The following is a 19,298-nucleotide window of genomic DNA, read 5'->3' as shown; positions in this document are numbered from 1 at the left end:
AAAACACCTGGTCTTTTACAAATCATATTGTATTATTATGAGCCCGCTTCCAACGATAGAGATATATCTCTGAAGGTGTGATATTTTTTTTGGATTCCTTCTAAATTGATATAAGTTAGATTTCAAGATCTTTAAAATAATTTATACCTTATAATATTAATTGCAGTTCTTATATTAAATTGAGTAATTGTTTGAAAATTTATATTTCAAATTAATTATTTAAAAAAAAAATAGTATGTTTATGAATATATAGAATAGTTCCTGCTACGTTATTTTTACTGTAAAGGTTAAACTTTACTTGTACACATTTAATGTAAAAAGTCGAGATGGCCCAGTGGTTAGAACGCGTGAATCTTAACCGATGATCGCGGGTTCAAACCCGGGCAAGCACCACTGAATTTTCATGTGCTTAATTTGTGTTTATAATTCATCTCGTGCTTGACGGTGAAGGAAAACATCGTGAGGAAACCTGCATGTGTCTAATTTCATTGAAATTCTGCCACATGTGTATTCCACCAACCCGCATTGGAGCAGCATGGTGGAATAAGCTCCAAACCTTCTCCTCAAAAAAAAAAAGGGAGAGGAGGCCTCAGCCCAACAGTGGGACATTAACAAGCTGTTAAGTCAAAGTTTAATAACTTAGTATATATTATAGTATTAGTTTTTGTAGTGTTAAGTGTGTCTACATTAGATATCATAGCGTAAATATACGTATGCCTTATATACATTATACTGAATTAACAGAACATTTTATTTTATATAGCTAAACCTCACTCATCTCCCGCGGCACGAGTACGTACCAGGCGTGGGGCTTGGCGTAGCCAAGTGTCCATATGATCCGGCGGACAACAGCACGGCGGTGTGGGTCACGCGGGGCAACCCCGGCGGCCTGCCAGCTCTGTACGCAGGCACCAATGCTGAATTCACAAAAGCAGACCCGGTCATTTTCCGAAACGACTTATTCGATTTTCGTACAGGTCAAAAAAGGTTCAACTTCAAACGGACTTTGAAGTATGACTCCAAATGGTTGGATAGTGAGTGCTATGTTATTAAATTTATTATATAAAATTTGTGAGCGAAAATTTACATATTTGTATTACAAGTGAAAGTTTACATACGAGATCGTATGCATATAAAAAGCTATTTTCATAATAATCAAATCGTTTTACGAATGTAAGTTTTATTTTCAATCTGTTCTAGAAACCAATTTTGTGGGTTCTTTCGACGTTGGAGAGTACGTTCTATTCTTTTTTCGGGAAACTGCCGTGGAGTTCATGAACTGTGGGAAAGCAGTGTACTCTCGAGTAGCTAGAGTATGTAAACAAGATACTGGCGGCAAGCACATACTAAGCCAAAATTGGGCTACTTATTTGAAAGCCAGGCTTAATTGCAGCATACCAGGAGAATTCCCGTTCTATTTTGATGAAATACGTAAGTCAACTAGCTCTATACATGAACGATTGTGTCGTATCATCGGAAGCTTAAATGTATTTACCAAAGTTGAAGCACGCAAGTTCGTTGTTTTAAATTGGATTTCTTAACACAGCTGTAAAAGGTTTCTTAAAAGTACTTTATACGGAGCCTTAAATTTACGAGTTTTTCATTGCTTTAAAGTAAGAACATTCCCTTTTAAAAGCTTTTAGTTTAATATGAAAAATGGCTTTAATTAAAGAACCAAATTAAAGTAATTTTATTTCTGTAAACAGAGGCCATAAAGTGAATAAGATTTTTATATTTTTTGTTACAAAATAGAGAGTGTATATCAGATGCCGGGTGACCCGAGTCGGTTTTACGCTGCATTCACGACGGGCGCTAGTGACGGTTTAATCGGCTCTGCAATTTGTACGTATACTATGGAAGACATTCAAGAAGCTTTTGCGGGACGATTCAAGGAACAAGTTTGTGCCATTATCCTTTTTATTACATACTTAATTTTGTTTAGGTTATTTTAACATATTATCTTTTTCTATGAAATTTATTTTAAATATTATACAATAAAAACCTTATGTATTTTATAGTAAACTAAGTATTTTTTTATTTAGGCAACATCAAGCTCAGCATGGCTACCTGTACTAAGAGCACGAGTCCCTGAGCCTAGGCCTGGAACTTGTGTGAACAGCACTGAGGCTCTTCCAGATAATGTTTTAAATTTTATTAGGTGATTGTATTAATCAATTTTAAGTACTTTTTTCACATGAAATTTAATATGGTAACGTGAAGTGTGGTTCCGATGGAATAGAGCCACCCCTTTTCAAACGATGAGTTTCATCAGAGGTGACTAAGGGAAATCGTTAAGTGTATCTATCAATTGATCACGTAAGCGTCTCAACCACTCACGTATGGTGACAAGGAGTTAACCTTAACTCCGTCGTAAAAAAGTGCACAAAATCTTTTTTATGCAGCTTACGCACTGCGCCGACACCATATAAATAAGGAGTAAGGACAAGCGAATGATTATTATAATTCAATATGGTAAAGCGATTTAAACTAGTACACCGATTACATTTTTTTTTTGATCGATAAATAACTTTTGTAATGTCTGCCGTCGCCAAATAATAGTTAATTAAAAAGGAACAAAGGAACATTCAGTTTTGTCGCCGCAAAGTTGTTTTTGCTATGTATATATATCTTAATACTGAAGGCCTTGTCTAATAAATAGTTAACCATTAAATCAAACGAAAACAACCTTCGCAAAATCTAATATAAAGGAAATAAGGTTAATAGAAAATCAGATTGTTTGGTTTTGTTCCCTTAAGACTAATCTCCACAAGGTTAGACCTCACAACGGTTTCGCGACGCGTGTGTTCCCTTAATTGGGTCACACACCTACCTACAGTCCTACATCCTAATTGATCGTGAAACGAAATAACATCTGATTTATTATTGCTTTTGTATTATAATTTATTTATCGCCGCTGAGCCTGTTACGGGTTGCTACTAATGATTCAAAGTAACTTGACCCAATTGCTTAACGTTCTTAATTGATTTCTTACAGTCATTAAAGCTTTATTGGCAAATGTGTTTTTATCGTACAAAACGTTTAACTTCTTATTATTTATTATGTTAATATATATTTTCGACGTATCAATTTTACGTAACGTTTCTTTATGTAACGTAATAAAACGAAACGCGTCTAAAAAAACTTCTTTCGTGTATAGAGTTTTATATGTTTGCTGTTTATTTAAATATATTAAAGTTTTTTAATAAACTAAAATTAACTAAAACAGCTTGTAAGTATCCCGCTGCTGGGCTAAGGCCTCCTCTACTTTTTGAGGAGAAGGTTTGGAGTTTGCTCTACTACACCAAATGGAGGTTTCCTCATTATGTTTTCTATCATCACCGAGAACGAGATGAATTAAATAAACAAACACAAAATGTCATGCATTTAGCAAGTTTGAACTCGGAATCATTCGTTAACATTCTCGCCTTCTAGCCACTGGGCTATCATGGCTCTAAAAATTGTTTAATGACAGCATTAAATGATGTAATATTTTGTTTATTGGGACCCTGTTCTGTAATAAATTGCAATATATTAAACAGATTATACACGAATATTTGATAAATGGAGCTCTTGCTACGTAACTGTAAAATTATAAATCGAACATTACCTTATAATCGAACATATTATGTATATTTAATATAATCAAAACTGTGAATATATAGATAAATATATAGCTATAGTAAAACTTTCAAAATACCTAATGTCTCATGTAAACAATAACATGAGAAATTAGTAATTTTGAAATTATAGGATAATATTTTTAATAACATAGCTATTAAGTGAACAAAAACGCATAAAATCTAAAAAGACGCCTTATCTCTAGATCACATCCGCTTATGGATTCTGCTGTGAGACACGAAGGAGATACGCCCGCTTTTTACAAACGAGACCTTGTACTCACTACTCTTGTAGTAGATAGACAGTTCGTAGATATGCTGGGGGACGATATTACATATACTGTCTTCTACGCCGGAACAAGTAAGTGGTTACAATCGATATTTTAATTAATCATATAAAATTTTTAAGTACTAGAACATTAGCAGCAATGAGAGTAAAATCGAAGGTCGATATGCAACGTTTTTTTATGTTATATTTTGGAGTTTTACATCGTTTAATTTTTCAAATAAATTAGGTAATTATTTCATAGACATATAACGTTTAATTATAGTTCCAGGATTAAAGCGAAATAACGAAGCGAAGAGTTTCTGTCGAATGCCTTTTATACCAGTTTTGTTTAACAGTACGATCTATAAGTCGTCTTACATTGTCTGCTATGGTAAATTTTAGAAAAAACGTGAATTATAAACACGAAAAGGCTTTACATGTGACAATTGTTAATCCTCATATGTCTAATATTAATGTGTAATAATTCATCGGTTATTCTATTAATATGAATTAGCTACTTATATAATATTAAATTAATTTAACTGGTGTGAATTGGAGCTGGATTGTAGGTTTTCATTCATAAAAATATGTATAAACTTAAATGATAAAAGGCTAGTCTACATTAACCTTTAGTAATTTCCTCTGAACCCTTTGTTTTCTTTATTAGGTCAAGGCGAAGTGTATAAAATAGTGCAGTGGACTGGTGGTGGATCCCGTGTGGCAGATATATGGCGCGCCGCGGGTGACGAGCCAGTGCGCGCACTCGCACTGTCACGACAAATGCACGCACTTTACCTTGCGACTGACAACCGATTACGACAGTTGCCATTGCGTGCGTGTACGCATCGGTGAGTACCGTTCAATGATATGTTTAATAAGTTTATAAATTGAGAGGTTATTTTTTTATTAGTTTTATGACATTAAAGGTTGTTTATTAGTTCGTTAGTTCTAATTAAATCGATTCATAGTGATCGTATAGTAGTTCACAGTATCAATACGTAACAGTATTAATTGATAATATTTGATAGTATGAGAATAGGTAAAGTAAAGTGTATTATGACATGATTTACATAATTGCACGAATTACATTTGAAGAGCGTTGTGTTTTGAATGGAACTAGCTACGACAGCTGCGTGCGCTGTGTCCTCGACCCATATTGCGGATGGGACAAAGAAGTGGGAGCGTGTCGTCCGTACACGCCTGGGCTCCTCCACGATGCTACTAACTCGACGCCGTCAATCTGCGAAGCTAGCGCTCCTCTCAAAACCGTTCGAGCGGGGTACGGCCAAAGTGTACACCTGGCTGCTTTTGGAAAAACGCCAGAAGCGCTAAAAGATCAGAATGTCGCATGGTACCACCATTCCAGGGAAAGAGGTCGTTACAAAATCAGTTATAAGTGAGTCGTTTTTGATTTATATCATTTTCAAATCATTTAGCTTTTAAAATATTCACAATCATACTTTTTGAAATAATTTATAATAATAAATGATTGTATTTAATATTTTTTAGTTGGGAACGAGTACTACAGACATCTGAGCGTGGTTTAGTGCTTTTGTCTGTCGTTGAGTCAGACCGAGGCCGATACGAGTGTTATTTCGGACCTACTCTTATTGCATCATATAATTTGGATATTGATATTCATAGGTAATATATAAATATTTGTACGTAAGATTGTTTAATTTAGATTTTTTTGGAGGTAGTAACCCGTTTAAAAGGCCTACTATTCGTACTAAGGAATCAGAAAAGCAGAAATTACAGTTTTTTACTTTTATTTACAATTTTGTATATGTATATACATATAATGACCATTGATCTCAGATATTGAAAGGAATAACTTACCTTCCTTATGTTACAGACAGATGCACGATACATAATAATTATTTAAGATTATGTTTGGTATAATAATAAAACTTAACAAATTATAGATGCACACAACCCAATAAATCCCAGGAATACAGGCAGGTGTATTCAGACTGGTGTCACGAATTTGAAAAATACAAGAGTGCTATGAAGGCGTGGGAATCACGACAAATGGTAAAAAATGATAAATTTGCAGTTTTTATTGTAATTGATGATTTATTTCCCAATAAAAATTTAATTGAGCCGTCCGATAATACGATGAGCCGTCCGATAATGTATTATTTTCAAGAAACTTTTAAGTGGCTCATTTTTATACACATTGATTCTAAAATAACCGGTAATTATATAAATAATGTAAAGCTGTATTATTAAATAATCAATTCACAATTTGTCTACAATTTTTTTTTCGAAATAAATACGAAATTATTCTTTTGAACCTTAATTATATAGTTTTTTATATTGGTTAACACTATAACGTAGCTTTATGTTTTGAAAATTGAAATTGAATGAAAGTCGGCTTTCGAATTATTTTTCTCTATAAACTTACAGCAATGCTCCAAAAACATGAATTCATCGAGCCAGCAAAACAGCATGAGCAACGAGATCGTGGCCTCACTGCGGTGATAGGGCACAGTTCACTAGATTAATGAGTGATTGCATTGAGCGACGTCGGCATTAGCTATCCGATATTATGTCGATTCTATTTCTCTTTGTCATGATTTGATAACGAAATTATTACCTTTCATAAAACATGCTCAATAATCCATAGTAATCATAATAAATATTATTTACTTGAAAAACTTGATAACTAACAAACGCCTAGACAAAGATTGCAATTGTTATTAAAACAAAATAATTATGATATGTATTTTGAAGTTTTTGTTTAAAAAAATCTATTGTATTTGCAGTTCAGAGAATGATACCTACAATATTGTTTGTGTAGTGATTGACAGAGCATAAATGATGAAGCTAGCATGAGTTGTATGTCGGTAACGTTATAGAATCATACCGAGGGGAAACATAATTTGGTAAAGGAATGATCTGCGAAAATAGATATGTCGGCCGTTACGCACACTGCGCTTCTTGATGGATGACTGATATTTGTTTGACTTGGTTTGCAACTATGTATTTCCTCTCTGAGATTAGGCAGTATCATAATATCGGATAGTTTGTGTTACAAACGAAAATTGATAATAATCAAATGTAATGTACTATTGTTGATGAAAGCGACTGAGTAATAAACATAGCGACTTAAGCTTTTCTTTATTTTATCCGTTCGTAATTAAGTATTATTAAAGTTCACCTCCATATTGGAATTTTTCTGTAAATATAACTGAGAGTGGAAATAATCCATGAAATTCAAATGCTGTGATATCAGTTTGCGTTTACGTCTCCGTAAATGAAATTATTAAGAACTAACGTGTAAAGTAATTGGTGTTTTTATCGCATATGTTTTAATCTTTAGATATGTTGGTTTATTTCTTGTTTGTTTTGGGTTTTTTGAAGACCAATTTATTAAATATATTTAAGATACACCTTCTCTCACGTCCATTCAATTTTTTTATAGCTAATCAATATAAACGCCAATTTAGGTTAGAAGGTAAATATATAATAATATTTATATTAAAAGCTTATTTATACAAGTCCGGGAATGCCTTGGATTGCGACAGCATTTATGTAGTTATAGTTATGTTAACAGAAGTTTACAAAGTTGCGTGTTACATGTTATTCTGAAATCGTAGTTACAGGTTTTATTTTGATCCTTTGTGTTTTAATACAGTGTTGATTTGTTGCCGTAAAATGTAATTTTAGGCCCATTTCGGAATTTTAAACCGAATTTAATAGAAATTGTTCAAATTGTTCTGTTATTAATAGGTAATCTCGCTAGAATAGTGCCTTGTGAAGCATGCTTATAGAATATTAAAAAAAAAGATATTGAGTAATATTTTTGTGCATCGTGTAAAGAAAATTTGCTTAGTTCATAAGTATGTCACTTAGTAAGACGAAAATAAAGCAATAATGTTCAACTAATATAAAGTCGCCAGTATTAAATAATTTCTAATAAAATAATAAATTATTATTAAGAAAATTGTTCCAGCTACCAATTTAGCTTATTTTTTATATTGTTGATTTTGATTAATATATATATAATCATCATATGAAAATGGTATATTTTTTATTTAAACGCGATTTGAAACTCAAAATAGCAATAATTATTCGGTAAATATATGTTGAGTTGTATGTCACATATATAAATTTTGAAAAAAAAAGTTATATATATATATTACTTTTATGCACACTAGTTGAGATTGCATGTGTTGACAGCCGTTGTTACTTTAATCATATAATTTTCATACTTTGAATGACTTAATGTCGGTAACAAAAATATAATTAAGAAATATTAAATCAATGTAACATAATATTAAAAGAACTAAAATATATAAGCCAAGAACTGGATGAAAATATAATTTTATCATCAAAAACTATGATATAACTGCATTCTGTTGTAGTTATAAAAGAGGCTGTATTTTTTTATGTTCCATTCACCATATTTATTGATCTAACACTTGATTTTTGGAACAATAGGCTGTCCTTAACTAGCGTACAACAACTTCGCATTTAAAATGTAATTGTGTTTTATGAAATTATTTTTGAGCTATAAAAAATAGTGTAAAAATTTAAAAATGTTTATTGTAAATAAAATATGTTTTCGTAGACAGATCCCAATTATATAGGTAAGTTTACTGTAAAATATATGGGTAAGCTAGATTATAAGCTATTGTTTTATAAAAAGGAACACAAAATAAATTATTTTAGATCTCCATGACTTTCATTTAATAGTAAATATATGAATAAAATACCTCTACACGTATAAAATCGTTACTAATTCATCTGTTTTCAGTTAAACGAATAAAATTCAATTCATTCGGTTTGAAAAGTCGTTACTGAGTATTTCTATCTTTTTACGGGTAATGAAATTCGAGTATCGTAAACGGCGTCTGTCTAAGATTGGCGAACATCATAGGATTTAATTACCGAGGGGACTGAATAATTGGCGACTCGCCTCTAACGGCCACGCTTTACGGCCAAATTAATAGATTCCCACTGCAGCCCCCGCTGAACCTCATTTTGATATTAATTACCCAACTAATATTTGAGCAATAACAATAAATTATCTAATGAAATTTTAATATTCTTTGGAATTCTATATTTTTATATTAACACTATAAATATTGGAAATGATGTGCAATGTACGCACTTTAGTATTTTTGAAGTATTTTTTCATTGTTGTAAGTATTCTGTGCTTTTCTTTGAAGGAATGTCTGTTTGGGTTATTTTAAAAAGGTTCTATCATAAAAAGTGTTAGTTCCTGGTTAGTGTGGTTTTGTAGGCAAATTTTGTATGAAAAATACTATGACTAAATATGTGAATTTTATACATTTGAATAATTATAAAACAAAAAAAAAACCAAGGACGTAGTTAAATATAAAAAAATATATCCAGATTTATAGAATCATTCGTTTATAGTATGACATTAAATAATAAAATAAAATTATTGGAATAATAGATAATTTCATACTTGGTGGTAGGGTTACGCACAAGACCCTCTGGGTAGGTACCACTACTCATCATACATTCTACTGCTAAACAGCAATATTTATTATTGTTGTGTTCCGGTTTGAAGGTTGAGTGAGCCGGTGTAACTGAAGTCATACGGGACCTAACATCTTATTACCCAATGTTGGTGGTGCATTGACGATGTTACGAGGCCCGCATGTTCGTCAGCCGGCTAATTTTGTAAAAAAAAAACGTGTCTTTCTTTCATAAATTGCTTACAAAAAATATACTCATTTAAAAGTTACAGTAACATTCTACTCAAAGAACAAATAATAAACTAGAACTAGTACATGTCTTAAGCTAACGGCATTTAGTTAAAACCTAATTACTACTTATAAAGACGAGAGAGACAGCACTTAAGTATTACAACTAATCGCAAACTTTTCCTTTTAATATATTATAATTAATTCTTGAAGTCAAAGCGTTCCACTGAAACGCAGCTCTTATAAACTCTGTTTCAAGTTATGTTGAAAGGTTACAAGCCGGATGCCAGTCTTAACTTTGAAATGTCGATACATTAAGGCTATTGTTGTACGAATTGGTTGCAGATCCAATATTTAAAGTTTCAAATATATATATTTATTTTTTTGAGAACAGGAACCGAAAGTTCCGTTACTTAATTCAAAGTGGCACAGAATCCGCAGCTGGCAATGCAACACACAAAATAAATATAATAGTAAAAATCTATAAAATAATATTATATGTATCTAATGAATGAATACACCTATAATGTATAAATATATAATGTCATTTGCAATTAACGGAGTAATATAATAAAATTTTAAAACGGAGTAATAAATGTAGAAAAAAAAAATTAATTTAATTTATCCGTCCGTCCGTAATCCGTAACAGCCTGTGAATGTCCCACTGCTGGGCTAAAGGCCTCTTCTCCTCTTTTTGAGGAGAAGGTTTGGAGCTTATTCCACCACGCTGCTCCAATGCGGGTTGGTAGAATTCACATGTGGCAGAATTTCAGTGAAATTAGACACATGCAGGTTTCCTCACGATGTTTTCCTTCACCGTAAAGCACGAGATGAATTATAATCACAAATTAAGCACATGAAAATTCAGTGGTGCTTGCCCGGGTTTGAACCCACGATCATCGGTTAAGATTCACGCGTTCTTACCAATATAGAAAAAACAAAATTAATTTAATTTATGTCGTAAGTTAAATCTTACAAGTGACAAGATACGTAGTCAATTCGAGAGCTTGTGGTTGCATATTCAAAGTCACAATTATACGAATTGAATTCAGATTCTGCAAAAATAATAATCTGAAAAGCATTTTTTTTTGTTTATTTTTAATTTAAGACATTTTTTTCATGTATAATACAAATTGAACCCAGCCAAAACCGTATTTCCTGGTTATAGATATTTTATTAAGTATTTATCAAATTTCCTAATTTAATATTTTCAAGCATATCACATATATTAAGATAACGTAAATATTTGAAATATTTGTTAATATTGTAATTATTAATTAATTAAATATATTTTTCGCCCGAAGCATCGGAATTGCAATTCAAAGGGGAAATGCGGCTTGCATCCTTGCCACCATTCCAAGCGGTCATAATACGTACAATGGCTATTTTAAAATTTTATTTAAGGCTTTAATAATAAATGTCATTCAAATCATTTTAATGACATTTATTATTAAAGCCTTAAATGTTTATAAGCTTTAAATAATCAAAATATACCGGATATACTTTTTTGTACCTAATTTGAACAAAAAAAAAGTATTCTCATTTCTTTTAAATTATTAAAGCAGTAATCATAAAATCAAAACTTGAACTCAATCAGTAAGGCGCTATCGTAATTATCCTTTGATCTTTCAAGCAGTTTCGAAATCGGTTGACGTGAAATTTCGACTCGCTGGTTGTAACAGAATTAGGGAAAAGCTCTATCTATTAACCACTTTGATGAGCAATGGAACAAGCGACGGGTTGTCTGCAACTAAGAAGAGAACAAGAACAGACCTGTGATTTTATTTTATTATTTACCTACTATTGTATTAGTGATCGTTATCTGCAAGCTAGACAGTCCTTTTCTGTACACCTGATAAAGAGTATACAAAATTACATGATGATGAGGTTGAGTAGCTAAAACGTGAATGCTTAATAAACAACCAAAGAAACTCACATATTTGTAATACTAATTTGGATTCTACCGCGTTCGTAAAAAAATGGTAACTTTTCCTATAAATGAATTGTATAAATGAATTGGTTGAAAATTAGTAATTCATAAGACATTAGCAGTACAATTTCTAAATGATTAAATTGTTCGATCACACTATCGGAGTTAAACCGGGCTTGTATTGTCAGGCCTATTCGTAGGAGCATGTTGTGTAATCGGTTACACACAACGCGTGCTGAACGATCAAAGCCTTCGGATGAGTAGTTGTGTACGGTAAAAACCTAATAATTAGTAATTTGAACGTAAAAAATACTAAATGTATGGCCCGAATTATACTGGTAATTGTATTTAAATACGTTTCATTCAAGCATTGCGTTCGTTCACACTAAAATATATCTTTGACGCACAGTGACAAAAATTTTGTTGAAATTCATAACAATTTTTCACAAATATTCAATCTTCTTTTTTGTCTCAATTCCATTTCTCAGAGAAGTCTATCCTTGAAGGAATTCTGAATTCTGTCTTGGCATACACCACTAGTTTAATTAGAGACCGTATAATACATAATATATGAAAACCCTTACGCCTTTCGCTTACGTTATATAATTTATTTAATTTTTTGTATAAAATAGGTAAGTGGACTGGCAAATGGGCTACCTGATAGTAAGTGGTTACCACCCATAGATAATGTAAGAAATAATAACCATTTTACATCGCCAATACGTCATCAATATTGGGAACTAAGATGTTATCCCTTGTTTCTGTAATTACATTAGCTCACTTATATATAAATATAATTGTAGTTGATTGATATAATTATGTATTTAAAATGTTGGAAAAGTAACTACGGAGTTCGGTTCTTCTAGGTAGAATCTAAATTCCGAACCGGTGGTAGCTTAACATTTAATATATCTGATTCTGTATAATGACGTTATAAAGTTTTTGTAAAAGTCTAAATGAATAAAATTTATTGATGATATTATTTGATTTCACTCACCTTAAAACCTGTACACAACCATTTTAATTTCTGTCTGGCGGTAGAATATGTGATGAGTTGATGGTACCTACCACCTACCTACCCAGATGAGCATGAACTAACACCTACCACCAATATTTTTGTAACCAATAATTTTGCGTTTAGAACAGTTATTATCAATTTCAGTTTTTTGTATTGAGAAACGATTGACGCAGCTACCGGATATATAAGAATATTTTGTCATTTAAGTGGTTGAAAATATAATTCATACATGTTTCTTTTCTTAGCTTGTATACGCTTAAACTGAGATAATTTATAACAACACATTTAAAACGACTTCTACGAGACACTTGAAACATTTAGCACTACCCTGGTCTGTAAGTTGCAGCTTAATCTTTGTTTGGTTGTTTGTCGAAGTCTGACCGCCCGACAATGTGGTCAAGCTCATTAATACTAATTATTTGACGATTTACAGTGAGAATATTTAGTAACACACACACATTTTACTAACTATATTTATATACGACTATTTATTTTACAAATATTGATAAAATAATTAAAGTCTGAAACAAAAACCGTAAAGCGTACTCAATGTACGTAATTTTGAAATCTTCACAAGGTATTTTTTGTTTATGTCAAAATAACATATGAGGCTAAAATTATAAATTTTTTTTAGTTTATAAAAAAAGGAAATATAAAAATTAAGCCTTGCATTTTATACATACACAATTTAAAGTGCGAAGCAGTTATTGTTCAAGAATAACTTTTGTCTGTATGTTTGTTCTGTATTTATATAACTTTTTACATACATACGTACCTATTTAAACGTTTTTATATAGAATATTAAAATATGTAATCAGTTACATTTCAATTACTATATTCATATTAAAGACTATTTGGAAATACTGTAGCACACTGTAATTTTTATACGGAGCCTCGGATGAATTATATTAAATAAACTACTTAAATTCGATTTCCCAGTGAAAACGCCGTAGAATTGTTACGGTCGCAAATTTAAATTAATCTTTTACAAAGCCGTGTTAGTAGTTTAAGCTTAAGGGCTGTCGTTATAATAAAATGCAAATTGACACAAATTTAATCCGGACTTATAGCGCTGATTCCAATAACTGTTAATAATCCGCTCTACAAATGCGTTCCGTCGCTCGTACTTGTAGACATACAGATAAGCAAATCTTAATATTGACACGATATAGCTATTATAGTATTGATTACCATAGAAGTATCGACGCAGTTATATTATATATTAATCAGGAAAATTCTAATACACATTTACTTATAATTGCAAATAGCCAATCAAAATTAAAAACATTTACTTTTACAAAACATGACCGCGTGGAGTGATGGCAAAATGTTAATAGCATATCTCTGTTGAATCTCAATTTGGTTCTCTGTGTGAAAAATAAACCAAAATAATACTTATACTATATTTTTCAAGTATTTTAAGTATATAAACATTAATATAAGTACAGCCTATTTAATAGAGTAACAGATATCCTAAAAATATTGACCATGAATTATGTTAATTTAACCTCTATGATACTCTATCGGCTCATTACTACCGCCCGCGGGTCTAATCCTCATCATTAGAAAGGGATACAAGTATTGAAATGTAAATTAATGCGACGGTTCGAATAAGAGGATTGCCTTATTTATCCTATTACAAATACTTAGTCGTCTTGTTATTTTAGATAAAGTTTTAAAGAAAATAGGCTTTAAAATAAAATACTTCAAGCTCTATTTGTGATCGACTTACCTTATATTTATAAATTGATATCTTTTAGTTTTATAACTTCTTCTTTCTTAACAAACTTTTATATTATTATGTCTTAAGTATTTTATGTCATTCATGTTTAAATAGAGTTCTTTACGCAACTAAATTGAGGTTGTACGTAAATATATCGAATCGGCTATTAATACAGGATGTCGGTTTATAGTAAAAAGCTACTGTAAACTTAACATCTTTCATCGGTCTTGCCAGATATAAAGCGATTTTTATCGATAAAAGAGAGACTGTTTTCATTGAGTTTGCTTTATCAAATATCACAGGGATGATTAATGCAGGTTTTATTTTCTTCTGGCACATAATCTTTAACAACGCTCTGTAATGTGGTGAAGAAAATTGTGCCAGCTCAGAGAATTTCTTCATTCTTCGTTCTACATGAAATCGATTGAAGAACAAATCAGTAGAGTGTCTGTATGAAAATTTCCTGCATTGCCATTTTTATATATAAATAAATATACCATTTATTTACCAAATTCACGTGCCATGCTTGCGCGCAAAGATAAATGATCACTTTGGTAATTTGAAAATTTACTCTGAAAGAAAGTAATCGATTTTTCAATTAAGATATGTTTGGAAATGGCTCATAAGTGTAAATCCAAGTTTTCAACTCAGATTTAGAGCGTCAGTCATGATCTTGAAAACGCATTATTGCAAATATCTCACACACGATGCATAGAACTAAAAATGCTAATAACATATTTTTATAGAAATTTCTTTTAACAAATAAATCAATACTATTATATTAAACTTTTTTATATATTTCTAATTTCTTGGGATATAAGATTGAACACGTTTGATTACGATTATTGTTACATCTCTAAACGAGTGTTTAATAGAAATGACTATTGTGATTGTTTAACAATTATTGTGTTTTGTGACTATTGTGTTTTGCTGTGTAATAGTATAGAATAAGCAGATGCTCCAAATCTAATAGATAAAAGTTAAGCTGGACTAATTAAACTTTTTTAATCTGAGCAGTCGTAGCAAGGTGTCGACGCCTCGAGGCCACTCGGTCTCATCGAGATAGCTCTTTCTCAATTTAAGGATCTCGGCCGAGCCCTCTGATAAGCTTCAGATTTAGCGCTGAGCGAATTTGATGGGGTAATTTACTTTCCGAGTTGTGAAGACAATAAAACTTGGCGCGGGTTTTACTTTTGAGTAGCTTTATTTTGTTTTGTGTAATGAAGACTTATTTTACAAGTCAAATGCTCGCTTGTGGAGTTTATTTTTGTAAGAGTCGAATAACTTTATGCGGCCCTTATACTGCGTAACAGTGATTGATTGTTTTGTATCAATATTACAATATTATAATTTCACTTATGGCAAAATATTATTATAAAAAGCTAAATATTAAGCTTATTTATTTATTTATAAAAATGTAAATTAGGATATTTAGTGACAGAGTGTCCATACTCAACATTCTCTACATGTTGCGTCAGCATTAAGGATGCGTGTCACGGCGAGTTTGGGCTGTCACCGCCACACTCATCCATCAACCCTTTCCGACTGATCTACCCCATATAAAACATACTATGATACCCTTAGAAAATTGATTATGTAACTCGTCTTTGTAGTAAGATATGATTATATATATGTATACCGACAGTTAACAAAAAAATATTTATTCGTTCTTATAGTACAATATGTTGTGCAACAATTGATTAGTATATTCAAATATTAAAAAAAAAACTAGGAATAACATTTTTATCAAGCTATGTTTGATATTGATAAAATTTAGAGTAATAAAATATGGGACGTGTTAGGGAATTCTTTTTAATTTTTAAATTAAATGAATGTATTACAGATAAATAATTATTATATCGAGTTTGATAATAGTACATACCTCATAGAATAACTTAAGAAGAAAGAAATGTAGTTATGTCATTTTACGTAATATTTATTACATAAAATATATAATAACACGTATAAAAACAATTTAATAAATTATACTAATCATATAAAAACATTCGAGAAAATATAATCTATAAAAAATGTTGCATTTAATTTCATGCAACTTTCAAATATTTACATAGAAATTCATTACCGTAGGCGGACACGATCACGAGATTTCTCGTGCACTTACCACGTACAACTGTCATTAACCAACCTGATTGTATGTTTCACTCTACCATTATCTAGAATTATACTAGCATCACCCCCAACCGCTGTAACTCGGCTTTCGTTTCTGTTAGAATAAATAAATAGCATATTAATATAAAATTAAAAAAAATATTTACATAAGATATATATGGATATTCATCATTTAACTTAATAAAAACGAGGGATCGTCTTTATTGAGTTAAATGGTGATTAAGGCGTTTAGTATACCTCATACTAAATATTAAATAAATATGGTATTTTTATTCCAAAAACTTTTGAGAAAGTTTTTTAAAATTTAGTGTTGTAATTATTAAAAAATAGTTACTTATTTTTAAAAGCAACAAGTTTTGAACTTTATATAGTTTTGACGGGTCGGTTGGCGTGGTTGGTAGATACTTTCCTTTCACACCGTAGGTTGTGGGTTTGATTCCCATCCAAGACAGATATTTGTGTGCATGAACATGTCTGTTTGTCCTGAGTCTGGGTGTAATTATCTTTATAAATATGTATTTAAAAAAAGTAGTATTTGTAGTATATCAGTCTGTCTGTCTTCCATAGTAAAAGCTCTGCTTAGTTTGGGATCAGATGGCCGTGTGTGAATAATGTTCTAGGATATTATTATTATATTATTATAGTCTACAGCAAGCTTCAATGAAAATTAATTTATCATAATTCAATATTTTGGCAGTTAATAGTTAAATGTAACCTTTCTAATGGTTTAGAATTTTTGTAAATTTTTATGGTGATTCCCATTTGTTAAAGTTAATGGGTTTACTCCCAAATCTGGACGTAAAATGAAATATTCCGTGGTGTCTTGTACTTGATTTATTGCAAACATTTTTTTCGTAAGTACCGTTACATAGATATTGTGCTGAAGTAACCAAAAATGTAAAATAAATACTTAAGAATAATTCGGTGGGTTTCTGAATAATGTTTCCGACGAGATATAGGGTTATCGACTAGAATGTTAATAAAAACTTTTTATATAAATATTAGGTACTTACATATGAAATTGGCGTTTTGTACGGGAGGAATATAGTCAATTTTTTTTTTTGTAAAATATATTTAATTAATCAAAGTATGCACCGTTGTTATCTATGCACTATTGCCATCTCATAGGTAGTTTATTGATCCCTTTACTAAAAAAACCATGGGGGCGAGAATCAATAAACTCTTTGCCGCATCGGAGTTGATTTTTTTTTCCTTGTAAAAAGTTGTCCAAATTCTAGAAAAAAATCTGTTGGAGCAAGGTCCGAGAAGTACGGTGGATCTCGCAGACATTCTAATTGTAGCTCATCAAACTTAGTGGTTGTTGGTGGTGCAGTGTGTGTCTTGCGTTGTCGTGAAGCAGCAGTGGCCTAGAGCGATTGACCAATCTCGGTTGTTTAGCAGCTAGTTCTTCCTTCATGGTTTGCAGTTGCTGACAGTAAATAACTGCCGTAATCGTTTGGCCAGATTTTAGAAAGCTGTAGTGAACGACACCGGCGCTAGTCCACTGAACACTCTCAAGTAACTTTTTCTTAGTCCAGAGAGGAGATATTTCAGATCAAAGTGGTCAGTACGACAAAAGGCTAATTTAATATGTAAGGACCTAATATACAAAAATACCTTAAAAAATAACAGAAAAGTAAAATAAAGTATAATAAAAGTTTCTGAAGTTATAATACAAATTCGTATATCCTACAAAAAAGACATTCAGAAATAAATATAATCCTAAAGTGGCTTCAATATAAAATAAAGATAAGAAATCCACTTTATATGTATAACAAGATGTCATTGAATTTCAAAATATTTACAGCCCAGCCCTCTCATTCTTGGAAAAGAACTTTTCAAGTGGTTTTGCTTATGCTGGGTAAAAAATGAATAATTATTCTGTCTCATGAAAAAATCACTTCGCCAAGTAATGAAAACTCGAGCTGATGTGCTCAAGAGGTGAAGTTCCGGTCCAACGGATATTACGGCAATATATTTCAATTACACATAAGAAAAAGAACAAGTCGTTTGAAGTAGCTGAGAGGCCAGATTACAGTCGTGGAGGAAATAATAAGGAAGACCCGCTAACGAGCGAAACGATAACTTTTAGAAAGGAAAACGTGTGCGTCGAATGACGATGTTCAGGAGTAATTAAATTCTATATTATATATTCAGTTATGTTTGTGATTTTATTCCAACTGCCTCTTTGGTTTAGATGATAACTCATAAAGCTGCACATCTCAACGTCCTGGGTTCAATTCTCAGCAAATTCTGTCACTACTAATCCGATGTTTGAAAAAAAATGTTTGCTTAATGTTCCGAAAGAACGAAGATGTAACCATAGACAGCAAGCAATATGTCTAGGCAGCATGATATGGAATAAAAATGATGATATGACACAATAAAATATTTTATAAATATACAGTAAAGAAAAGAAATAAAATAGAAAGACTTAATTTATTCAAATAAATATAATCTTTTATAGGTTTATTGAATACGTTTATATAAAATAAGTAACATATCACAGAGTTTGATGTTTCCTTTTTATTGTTACTTTACATTTTGTATATATACTGCATGCACATCGCAATGCACATCGCAAAAAAGCTGATACATTTTTTTTCATTAATTTGCATAACTGTGAGAGGAATTAAGGTCTTATCGTGAAACATTTCGAAAAGATAATTTGAGATTAAATCGGCATAATATTAGGGGGTACGATTTTTTTTAAATTATCTACTCATTTCCAGTTTCTAGGTTTAAATGAAAAAAAAACGAATTCTTAAAACCACTTCAACAAATCCCTTCAAAAAATTGCAAGGGCTTCCCACTTGACATAAGGAGTTATGATTTTCATTCGGATACCGACGTAATAATACTATGGTAGCAGAGATATAACGGGCCCGGGTAAGCATAGGGCGAAGATTTGTGCGATTCACTGGAATTTAA

General features: G+C 31.4%; 1 protein-coding gene across 1 annotated transcript in view; it reads left to right on the top strand.

Annotated features, from left to right (window-relative positions):
- The window catches only part of LOC126768181 (semaphorin-2A-like), a 52,224-nt gene extending 43,687 nt beyond the window's left edge, over positions 1-8,537 (top strand). Inside the window, exons 5-14 of the mRNA XM_050486132.1 lie at positions 764-1,034; positions 1,201-1,431; positions 1,753-1,898; positions 2,043-2,158; positions 3,824-3,978; positions 4,553-4,733; positions 5,006-5,281; positions 5,395-5,529; positions 5,811-5,919; positions 6,295-8,537. Coding sequence (XP_050342089.1) covers positions 764-1,034; positions 1,201-1,431; positions 1,753-1,898; positions 2,043-2,158; positions 3,824-3,978; positions 4,553-4,733; positions 5,006-5,281; positions 5,395-5,529; positions 5,811-5,919; positions 6,295-6,369 — 1,695 coding nt within the window. The 3' untranslated portion in view covers positions 6,370-8,537. The remainder of the gene's footprint in view (positions 1-763; positions 1,035-1,200; positions 1,432-1,752; positions 1,899-2,042; positions 2,159-3,823; positions 3,979-4,552; positions 4,734-5,005; positions 5,282-5,394; positions 5,530-5,810; positions 5,920-6,294) is intronic.
- The last annotated feature ends 10,761 nt before the right edge of the window (positions 8,538-19,298 follow it).

The sequence above is a fragment of the Nymphalis io genome, chromosome 4 (genome assembly GCF_905147045.1).
Source record: "Nymphalis io chromosome 4, ilAglIoxx1.1, whole genome shotgun sequence".
Taxonomy (NCBI): domain Eukaryota; kingdom Metazoa; phylum Arthropoda; class Insecta; order Lepidoptera; family Nymphalidae; genus Nymphalis; species Nymphalis io.
This window is presented reverse-complemented; position numbering and strand designations above follow the sequence as displayed.